Genomic DNA, 11,522 nt, shown 5'->3' with positions numbered 1-11,522 from the left:
TCTTCTATAACTGAATAAACAACAAATGTTGTTTTAGGCTAGAAAAAGGTGGCAGGGTCCGCCAGAGATGAGCAAAGTAAAACAGAAAATGGGTCAGTTTGTATATTCAGTCATGAAAACAGAGATAGTTTGTTTATTTAGTTTGCCAGTCGGCGAAGAGCTTCCTCTCCTGATTAAACTGTCTTCCCCAGAACTACATAGGGAACCTTTAAAGCTTCCAGGCTAAAGAAGTGAATGGAGGAACAGAAGGGAAGGAGCCGCCACCACCTGAGAGAACGAGGACGATATTGATGAAAGCTCAAATGTTCTGTCAGACAGAGAGAGAGAGCATGACACATGTTTTTCATGCCTACATACATTTGGTGTTCAGAAATCAATCTGTGAAAATAACTCATATAGAGTCCACTCCTATCGTTTACAACAACGACAGAAACAATCATCAGGATTTCAATTTGAATAACTAAATGAACATCATTATTCTGTTATTCAACCTGGGACTGGATTGGCTGGTTGAACTGACCATGCGGCCATGTGCATATTATCTAATTTCTCGATGTTAATGACCTCAGTACTGACACTGTTGTGACGCCCCCTGTGGATGATCTTGCATATAAACACCCTGTCTCTCTCTCTCTCTTTGTGTCCGTCTGACCCCCCAGCTCCTCCTCCCGCTCTGTTTGGGCAGATTTTGAATGTTCAAAGGCCGCTGGGACAGAGTCCCACTTATTTACCAGTGGTGTAATTATTTACCCAGTCTGCCTCAGAGAGGGGGTCTGTTCAGTGTTACAGAACAGTTTGAGAAGTTCTACTCAGTCACTGACGGAAGGCAGAAAAACAAACATCATCTCTCTAATTCATGAAGCCAAATGTAGCTTTTGTTTCCTTTCTTGTCGTGTTTTTGCATATCTGGCGAGACCTTGTGACCCCGAGATGATGCTCACCTCTGTCTGAACTCATTTTTGAGGCTCAGAGGCCACAACAACTCTCTCTCCATTAACAATATGGCCTCTCTATAGGGGTTGGACAACGCTATACACACTTATATAAGCTAAAAAAAATAGAGATGTGAGCATTTCTGACCATAGCGTGGAGACAAATAACAAACTTGTTCCAAAGAGATCCTACCAAACCTTGTGAAAACTACTTAATTATGGAGGATGTGGTTTTAATTTCATATTCTTTTCACTGTACGGAACCAATCTTGCATTTTTTTTTATTTCACCTGGGGAATGGCTTGGATGCACTATACTTTGCACAGATAAAATCATATTGGAGATGTGTGAAATAACACCTGTCGCAGCTGAACTCACAGACAACTAATGTTGAATCATTTTCTATTCTACTCAGTTATCCTGAGGGTAAAACTGGACCAATGTTTGACTTTCAATTTGAAAAACATCTGTGTGTGTGTGTGTGTGTGTGTGTGTGTGTGTGTGTGTGTGTGTGTGTGTGTGTGTGTGTGTGTGTACATGTGACTGCCCCCTTCCTCCTCTGAGGGAGCAGATTGGCTCTCTGAGAGGAGACTCCTCTTTACAAACCCAGTGCTGCCGTGAGACATGTGATGGCAGACAAAACCAACAAACCACCTGCAAACTAACCTGAGCTGGTTCAAAGCTGCCAAGTTCAGGTCTTCAATTCACAAGAGTTCAAGAGTTCAAGAGTTATGAAGGTGCTTTAACCAGTTGGAGTCAGTTGATGAAGGAGTCACAGTAATCAGTCCTGGGGGATCCAGACCGCAACAAAAGTGCCAACACTGACCGTCTGCAGTGGAGGCACTTTCTGTAAATGTAAATATGGCCCTGGTAAAGAAGCCAGCTGCTCACACTCTATTTGAGTATGTCACCAGTTTTGAAAGTTTCACATGTTTAAAACATGAAATGCTGGAGCCATTTACAGAAGTTGACCAAAAATCTACTAACAAACACTTTTACTTATAATCCACTATAACAATGATTATATACTGCGTCCCTTATTGCCCTGAAGTCAGGGGCAGGGTTGGCAGTAAGGGGAGGCACACCAAAAGGTCAAAGACCTGTTTGTTTTAAATCTTCACCCAAACCTCACAGCCAGGTTCAGTTTCTCCGTCTCACTCGGTGCAGGCTTCTCAGGAACCAGGACAGCAGCCGTGATGCAGCGGGCTTTGTTCAGCCGGAGCGCGCAGCTCGCCCAGCAGGCAGCAGCGGCCCTCGACAGTCCGCTGGCCGGGAGGAGCGCGCCCCTGCTGCAGCGACTGGACCGCTCCATGTCGTCCGTCACCATCCCGCCGCCCGCATGCATGCTCAAGCCGCTGGAGGCTCCGCTGCGTTACCTGTTCGGACCGGGACCCTCAAACGTTCCTCCACGTGTCCTAGCCGCAGGAGGCAGACCGATAATTGGTCACCTGCACCCAGAAATGTATGAGGTAAAGTCGGACTGAGTTGTTTTTATATATGTCCTTACAATTAAGATTCATTCAGGTGGGGAAATACTTTTATCCAAACTTTAGTGCAGTTTAATAGCACAGGTCAATTTAGTGTCAGCATTGTTACATTTTAACTGATTTTCCTTTCGCTTGGGTAAAATTGGTTTAACACATTTCCCACCACTGAAAGCTTTTAAGGGACCAAATTAAACCTGCTGCAACCCATTCATGTTTACAATTTATTTTTCTACTTGTTTCATACTTAGAGGAAAAACATCAATATTTGCATGGGGTCAGAGATCAGAACAGACTGTTAACTACGCACAGGTCGTGCTTTACCCAGCCGCTGAAATCAATATCTGACGAATTTGGCTGAACCCGAATGTATTGAACATACATTTGGATATAAGTGTTGTGCTGACAAACGTAATCGCTGTCTGGATTCTGGTCAGAACATATACACGTAAAAACTCGGAGAAGGTGCTGTGATCATCACGCTTTCATTGTGTTTCACAGATTATGAATGACATCAAAAAAGGGATCCAGTACGCCTTTCAGACAGAGAACAACATGACTATTTCTATGAGCGGCTCCGGGCACGCAGCCATGGAGTGTGCTGTGTTCAACACGGTGGAGCCCGGAGAGAGCGTGCTGGTGGCCATCAACGGAATCTGGGGAGAGCGCGTTGCAGAGATCGCAGAGAGAATGGGTACGCATCTTTACGCGATTTACGCACGGTTTTACGCATGGCTATCTAAAGAGGAGAAACAACTACACGTACCCTGATTTCTTTCTTTCTTTCTTTCTTTCTTTCTTTCTTTCTTTCTTTCTTTCTTTCTTTCTTCAACTCTTTAGGTGCCAATGTACATAGAATGGTAAAATCACCAGGAGGATATTTCAGCAATAAGGAAATTGAACAGGTAGGTACAATGTCTCTGAAGCAGCCCAGTACTGACTCAACCTAAAAATAATCAGTTACAGGTCAGTAAAGGAGAGAATGTCATTAAACTCATGTCCATACCTTTCTGTAGGCCGTAGAAAAACACAAGCCTGTCCTGTTCTTCCTGACACACGGAGAGTCCTCTGCCGGCCTCTGCCACCCAGTCGATGGAATCGGAGACATCTGCAGAAAGTGAGACTCGATTTCACAATAAAATACACAGTTTCATGCGTTTACCAAATTATTTTTGCCACATGTCTCACGGCTTACTGTCACAATACCGCAGACACAACTGCCTCTTCCTGGTGGACACAGTTGCATCGCTCGGCGCAGCACCCATTTTTATGGACAAGCAAAGTAAGACACAGATGAAGGACTCAGTTCTGTTCCCTGCTGAAATCAGCTGATGTGTGATATAATCTGCCTCTTATTGTTCCCCCAGATATTGACATCCTGTACACTGGTTCTCAGAAGGCTCTGAACGCGCCTCCTGGCACAGCACCCATCTCCTTTAATGAGAGAGCATGGTAAGGAGGGATTCTGCGGGGTGTTTCCATACGCATGATACCATCCCAACTGCATGAAATCTGAAGTCAACAAATGACTGATGCAGGCATCTCTTTGTCTGTCTGTTGCCCCTCACAGCCATAAGATGTTCAACAGGAAAACAAAACCAGTATCTTACCTCTTTGATATGACACATCTGTCCAACTACTGGGGTTGTGATGGCAAACCAGCCAGAGTGTAAGTGTATTCTGACTCCCTTCATACCACCTAACCCTTATTTTAACTGTGGTTATTATTATTATTATTATTATTATTATTATTATTATTATTATTATTATTATTATTATTATTGGTGTTGTTATTATTATTATCATTATTATTATTATCATCATTAAACATCAGTATTCAGTGAATAACATTCGATCCTTTGTGTTCTTGCCTGTAGATACCACCACACTGGTCCAGTGTCTGGATTCTTTGCCCTGCGAGAAAGTTTGGCCATTCTTGCTGAGAAGGTAAAGCGACAATTCACCCCTATTTTCTAGATACTTTAGTAAAAGACGGTCACAAGCTTCATCTTTCAAATAATTTATGTTCACGCAAAATGTATCAAGGTATGGATTTATATTATGTTCTGTGTACTAGTAAGCGTTAGCCAAGGTGTAATAAGTTCTTATAACACACTAATTATGTGTCTATTAGCAGTTAACTTTGCATTAACAGTTGACTCTGCGGGATACATTTGTTTATTATACTCTCAGCAACATCAACTCAACTCAGTAAAGCACATACCTCCAACAAGGCCCTAAAGTCATACTCACAGATACCAGCCACCTGCATATAGTAGATTATTTTCATCAAGCTCCATGAATTACTCCCCGACGAATAAATTGAAATGTCGACAAATCTCACGTTGTTCAAGAAAGTGAGAAAAAGTTTCTGGATCTGTCCCTCTATCCAGATCTGCTCCAGAAGTTAATGGGGTCCTATTCTGGGTCCCTGAGTCCCATCCTCCATCAAGTTTCATGGAAATTTATTTAGTATTTATGTCATCCTGCTGACAAACCAACCAACCAACAAAAACATGACAACAACATAACCTGCTAGGCATAAGCAATTGATAAGGATTCGTAATGGCTTTATTATGTAACAACTCACACTTATTACAAGGACTTAAATATAAAGCGTAATTGAAATCCTTTTTATTTCAGCACCTTCTTCAAACACTCTTAATTTTACAGCAGGGCATTTGGCAGAGGGACAAATTGTTGGCTGTGGCTCATCATCTTTTTATTTCCCTTCAGCAAATTACTTTTTTTTTTGGATCAATATGTCTACTTCTTCAGAATGGACATATCGCTCTGAATTTGCTTCTCACCTTGCAGTTGTTTTGTGTGAGGCATTGTTGGCACAGCTCATGCCTGATGACCATATACTTCTATTAATCTTTGTCTCCCTCTAGGGGCTGGAGGAGTCCTGGAGGAAACACAAGGAGGTGGCGGCCTACCTGTACAGAGGACTGGAGGACTTGGGTCTCAAACTCTTCGTTCCTGAACGGGTGAGGCAGACCCTGCAAAGGACTGTTTATGTTGCACTATAACTGTTACCTCATCCGTGCTGTGACCACTCACATTGTGACACGTCATGCAGGACTTGAGGCTTCCCTCCGTCACCACCATCGCCATCCCTGAAGGCTATAACTGGCGGGAGTTGCTGACCTACATCATGAAACACCACCAGATGGAGATGACTGGAGGCCTGGGCCCTTCCATTGGCATGGTAAGTTGCTCCTGGTGTTCAGGCCTGTACAGTGGACAGATTAATGCCTTTACATTGTGGCCATGAGCTACATTATCAGTCCTGTACAGGATAATGTTTCCATGAGAAATAACAGTCACCTTTATTCCCACTGTAACACTAAATAAACCAGACATCAGGACTAAACCAAATTCTTTTTTCTTTTTTTTTTAAATAGCGAGGGCAGCGCCATCAATTTGGTGTCTTTACAGCCGTCTGAATCATGCTGCTGAGTCACTGCAGGCTCTTATGTGCTGTACTTTCCACCTCTCTTTTCATTAGGTGATGAGGATCGGATTGATGGGATACAACTGCGAGAAGACTAATGCTGACATGGCACTGCACGCCCTGGCAGACGCTCTCAAGACCTGCAAAAAGAGCAAGGCTTAAGAGACCAGAACAAACACTTCTGAAAACTGTCTGTGCATTTGACTGAGTAGACTTTGTAAAACACAGGCCACAAGCCACTCTTGTGTAAGAGTTTTGAAATGAATGAGCCGATATTGATTTATGGGCCATGCTGCGTGCACTGATAGATGTCAATAAAGTGCGCTTTATTTTATCAAACTCTTCTCCTGCTTCAATGTGCAGTAACAGCTTGCCAAGATTCCCTGCTCTGATTGTGCCGCCATAAAAGTACATCGCACTGGAGCCACATTGCTGCAGAGTAACTCATAATTTAGTGACATTTAATCTTCTGATTTTATACTAGTTTGACTATTTAATTGCAGGTCCTGTGCATCACAGAGGTGGGATGACATAGGCTAGAGGAGGTTCCCCTCCTGGATGCAGAAGTAAAACAATGTTTGTCATATTCACTAAGGTCTCCCACATAGGAAGTACATTCTTGCAAAAAACATCTGCCTGCACAATCAGTTTAATCAACATATATTGTTTTGCTGCCCATACATGAAGGAAGTGCCAAATGAAGATTGGCCACGTGGGAGATCATGAACCTGAGTTTATGTTGTTTAATAAAGAAAGCTGTGATTGATCTAAAGCTTGGTGGGACAGTGGACAGGGGGGTTACTGTGTGATTGAAAAGGTTCTTTCTGTGCCCACATCACTACAGACAGTATAAATGTGTGATGTGTCATGTTTAAGGAGACAGTAGATGATATTATTGTCCCTTTGCTTGCATACAAATGTGGCTGTGTGAGGTTTACTGCATGAAACAGCAATTTCTACCTACTACACTGGGAAACCATTCTGTGGAAAACTACATGTACATTTATCCAAGGTTATCGGTGTTTCGTTGTTTCTGAAACAATTACAATAGAAATATATTCTATTCACGCTTGTGTTGTGTTTTGCCGTCTTTACTACATTTCCCAGAATTCCTCGCTCTTATTGGACTAACAGTAAAACAACGCCACACTGGTTCAGCGACGTGCAGCGCAACTATTAATTTAGTGACGTTTACCTTTTTTTTTCTTTAACCTTCCACCACATTTTATGCTTAATTACTCGTTTGACTGGACTTTCATTCAGTAATGGCGTGTCCTTTTAGCCACACAGGTAGGAGACAATATTTCAATTTTTAATTAAGAGTAAGACAAAACGTTATTAAACTAATGTCAGCTGTACAAACTAGCTAATTCCAATGTCACGGTGAACAGGCGAACTGACTACCAGCGCTTTTCATCAGAATAGCTTTTTATTACGTATCTAACGGAATAGTGTGCCGTATATTATGGAGGTCCAAAGGTGAAGTGTGTCTGTTAGTGTCTCCGTTGCCCTTTTTACATCCAACTCGAGCCCATAGTTGACCGTTGAGTTTTCATTTAAGCTAGCTAACTGTCAAAACGAAAGTAGCTAACGTCGGCTTCTGTGACGGTGGCCGCACAGCGACGACATATTCAGCCGTTTGTGTGCTGTGAACACGTAAGTCATCATTTTGCAATCGGTAATCGATACATAAAGGATGCTGTCACAATTGCGTCCTGTATTAAAGTTTACATTTTCAGAAATGCGACGTACATCAGTCACCTTCCTGTGCGTTTGCCACAGGATCTTCTTCTTCTGGTGTTTTGGTTTTCCTTGTTTCCAAGTTACTGCCACCTAGTGGTCGACACACTCTGCTACGTCACAGCCTAAGAGAGGTGAAAATGACTTGTGTGGTTTTTCAGTGAATAATAGTGAGTTGATTTTTTGTGAGTCAATATTTGGATATAGGAATGATGATAATCTTTTTTCTTTTTTTTTTTGCTTGAAACACAGCAACAGTCAGTGTTGATTATGCGCCACATATCTGGAACAAACTCCCAGAAAACAGCAGGTCCGCTCCAACTCTGACTTCTTTTAAATCAAGGCTGAAGACCTTTCTGTTTGCCACAGCCTTTAACTGAAGCAATTTCAATGCTTTGAATCGCACTTTTATTCTTGAGTCTTGTCACTTTTAAACCTATCCTATTTTAGCTTACTTTCCTATTCACTTGTTTTGATGTTTTGTTTCTTGATGTCTTCCACCTTGTTTTTAATGTATCTTAAATGCAATTTTTAATGTCCTTCAATGTAATTTTCATGCCCTTGTAAAGCACTTTGAGTTGCCTTGTGTCCGAATTGTGCTTTACAAACAAACCTGCCTTGCCGTAATGATAACATATAATAACTGCAAAACATTACAATGAGTCGTGATTTTAGTGGGAATTTCTGCGTTTCACTGAATTAAAAAAAAAATAAAAAGATGTTAATGGGATTTCTACCAACAGGGCTTTTGTCTGCAAAACATATGATTTGTAACACCACAATGCTACATTTTTCAAAAAATATTTAGATAACCCCCTAACCCTAAAATATCGAATAGAACCACTGTTAGGATAAAAGGTGGAAAAAGTTGTTTCAGTGCCGTAATTTTGTAGAAACGCATGTCTTGGTGCTATGACAAGTCAAAGTGTCCTCCATAAAAAAAAATACTGGCATCTAATTTACAACATTTATTGCTCAAAAACTGATCCCCAGTGCCTGTAATGCCAGCTGACTTGTAAATTGTTCTGTCACATGTTATTACCAAAAATAATAATGTAGCATAAACTGTTTTGTGTGTTTTAGCGTCAGTGGAGTTGAACCCAGTCCTCCTCCCTCTGGACTGGCTTCTGGGTACCTGGGAGTCAGATGAGCCTGGTGAAGGCTGTTTTCCGTCCATAAAACCGTTCAACTACACAGAGACACTGCACTTCAGCCATGTGGGACAGCCTGTCATCAACTTTATGTACGTTATTGTGAGCAATCACACTGCACCGCACCACCTCCCACCACTCCCTGCATCAGTGCTGGGAGTGGTTGGAGATGAACTTTGATGCACTCATAACCACACCCAGCAGTAATGTCACAGCAGGTCTCGAGTATGTCACTGCTGCGAGGTGAGAAGTTAAAACACTGGAGGTCAGTGTCTTACTGTTGGAAAGCTGGTGGAAAAACAGTTACCTAAATGATGTTAGATAAATTCATTTAGAGGGTGGATCCTTGATTTTACGTGTTCAAACAAGTCACATGAGCTTCACTCCGATGGTTGAAAGAGTATAAGTTTGAGAACAGGTAGGATTTTCTTTACTGTGAGTGTTTTGTGGTCTTTGAATGAATTGACATTTTGCTCAAGACACAGCAAAAACAGTGCAAGCAGAGAAATACCAGACCAGGAAGCACTGAGTGTCTGGTATTTAATGTTATTATGGTAAATAGATGCATTAGTCATCCTGAGCCCTAATATAGATGAACTAGATTTTCAGTGTTAAATCAATCATGTGTGTTTGCGTCAGTACTAAAGTGAGAGCTGCTATTGATTCCTGTTGTTCCTGTTTAGAAACCGCATTGACATACTTCATTTGATTCCTCACTGTTACTGTCTTTGACAGGTTTAATGCCTTCCATGCAGAGAGCAAGAAGCCAATGCACAGGGAGTGTGGCTTCATTCGAATGCAGCCGGGAACAAACAAAGTGGCGTTCATCATCGCACAGAACTCAGGTAGAACCTCTGAAACCAGAACAAAATTGGCTTATTAATCTACTAGGAAAAATAAAATTAGCTGATTTAAATTTCTTCAGTATATTGTGTGTGGTGGCCATGAAGCAGATGACAAGAAAAGAGACATATTTACTAAAACTGAATTCAATGATGGAACAAATTTTGACCAGAGAGAAAGATGAAACAAGCTACACCCCAAAGATTGACCCTGTGAAATGAAACATTGTTTATTGTTCTTCACTGCTGTTCCTCAGGGGGGCAGGGGCCTTATCCTGCATGATATAGATGTTCCCCCTCTTCAACACACCTGATTCAAATGATCAGCTCGTCATCAAGCGCTGCTAATGTCCGATAACGACCAATTCATTTGATTCAGGTGTGTTAGGGCAGGAAATCACGCAGTACAGGGGGGCCGGAGGACTAGGATTGAAGAACACTCAAGATAAGATAAGAAAATATAGATAATTAGTTTCTTTCTAGTGTGAATAAAATTTGCATTTTTTTGTCTGTCTATTTGTGCAGGTATAGTGGAGATTGAGGAGGGAGAGCTGACGGCACAGCAGCTGAGCCTGCAGAGCCAGGCTGTGGCCAGAATCTCTTTCGCCCGGGAGCCGCATGTTCAGCAGGTAACACTGACTCTCTGATCAGTCATCATATGCTCATCATCAATATTAGTTACTTCATGTATTTGCTAAAATCAGTTCTGTGTAATATTACTTCTCACAAAACATCATCTCCAGCTTTTCCCTAGAACTGATTTTGATCAATAAAACAACTTCTTTGCTTCTTCTGAGCAATGATTTCATCTGCTTCTCTCCATCTCTCAGATTTCTAGAGTGTTTCAGCTGCGACCTGATGGCAAGCTGGAGCAGACAGTTTCCATGGCGACAGACAACCAGGAGCTGATGCAGCACTTGCACATCACCTACCGTCGTTCATCTTGACCCAACAGGCTCCTCGAACAAAGATATACCTCGGTTAGGGAAGATAAAAGCAGCTAAAAAAAAAAGAGCTTGATCAATAATCACAGCTGAGTCAGATCATATAAACAGATATACAGCAACATAATAACATATTAAATGTGGTAGAGGGTTTATGGGTGCCATATTGGAGTATGTGTGTACTAAAAAATATAACTGAGTAGTGTTTAGGCAGTACAATGAGACCAATCCGCCAAGAGTTAATGTTACAGTCAAATTAAAAAGATTAAAGGGGCCCTGTGGAGTTCTCTTGTAAACAAACAAAAAGTGGTGTTTACATCCTGTGTTACCAAAACACACAGTGTGTACCCTCGAGGTCTCAGAAATGTGTCGAGTGTATTTCCTCACTCGGGACATTTTGAGCCCTGCGTTATTTACGTCCATGTCTACTAGCTAGCAGTTTTCCTCGTCCTTGCCTTTTCTGCCACACTGCTGCAAAACTTGGCTCATCACCGCCACACGCACTGTCGAATAGTGTGAGACATCAGCAGCAAGGTGCACCAGACAAAATGAATAAAGGGAACACAGTCATGGAAAAATGGCTACAAAGTTCTTCAAGAGGGCAAAAGCTCCACAGGGAACCTTTAATCTAAAAACATTAAGACGTCATATTGCACTTTTATTAAGCTGTTGCACTTAGTGGCCTCTGTTATGCATGGGTGCTTCCATTATCTTAATAGTTATTGTCTATGTATTTAATCTTGTAGCTGTAAAGCTTATAAATCAGTGATAAATTAATGTTAAGCACTGTCTTCTTCTCTTTACATGTAATTGCACAATCATAAGATTGAACACTATAGTAGCTACTGTCCTTTTGGGGTTATTGCACTGAGTTTTGAGTGTTTTTTTTGTTTTGTTTTTTCAGTTGTTCTTACACTGGGTGTTACTGTGGTTGTGGTTTAAGCCAATAAACGAGACCCCTCGAGACTGTAA

The 11,522-nt window shown here is 41.7% G+C and overlaps 2 protein-coding genes and 1 long non-coding RNA gene across 3 annotated transcripts; all 3 read left to right on the top strand.

The window, feature by feature from the left end:
* The first annotated feature begins 1,921 nt into the window (after positions 1–1,921).
* Positions 1,922–6,212, top strand: agxtb (alanine--glyoxylate and serine--pyruvate aminotransferase b). Its single transcript, XM_037082854.1, has 11 exons — positions 1,922–2,401; positions 2,918–3,110; positions 3,257–3,321; positions 3,433–3,533; positions 3,628–3,698; positions 3,784–3,868; positions 3,987–4,085; positions 4,294–4,363; positions 5,311–5,406; positions 5,499–5,627; positions 5,928–6,212. Exons 1-11 carry the CDS (start codon positions 2,129–2,131, stop codon positions 6,033–6,035), a joined length of 1,290 nt encoding a protein of 429 aa, XP_036938749.1. The 5' UTR covers positions 1,922–2,128; the 3' UTR covers positions 6,036–6,212.
* Positions 6,213–6,992: 780 nt separating this feature from the next.
* thap4 (THAP domain containing 4) lies at positions 6,993–11,389 on the top strand. The gene is made up of 5 exons (XM_037082857.1): positions 6,993–7,163; positions 8,697–8,856; positions 9,500–9,609; positions 10,132–10,235; positions 10,437–11,389. The coding sequence occupies exons 1-5, from the start codon at positions 7,139–7,141 to the stop codon at positions 10,551–10,553; spliced, it is 516 nt and encodes a 171-aa protein (XP_036938752.1). The 5' UTR covers positions 6,993–7,138; the 3' UTR covers positions 10,554–11,389.
* LOC119010609 lies at positions 7,171–7,915 on the top strand. Its single transcript, XR_005072021.1, has 3 exons — positions 7,171–7,529; positions 7,656–7,747; positions 7,866–7,915. It is a non-coding gene; the product is annotated as an uncharacterized LOC119010609 (long non-coding RNA).
* Positions 11,390–11,522: the final 133 nt, after the last annotated feature.

Source organism: Acanthopagrus latus, chromosome 21 (assembly GCF_904848185.1).
Source record: "Acanthopagrus latus isolate v.2019 chromosome 21, fAcaLat1.1, whole genome shotgun sequence".
Classification (NCBI taxonomy): Eukaryota; Metazoa; Chordata; class Actinopteri; order Spariformes; family Sparidae; genus Acanthopagrus; species Acanthopagrus latus.
This window is presented reverse-complemented; position numbering and strand designations above follow the sequence as displayed.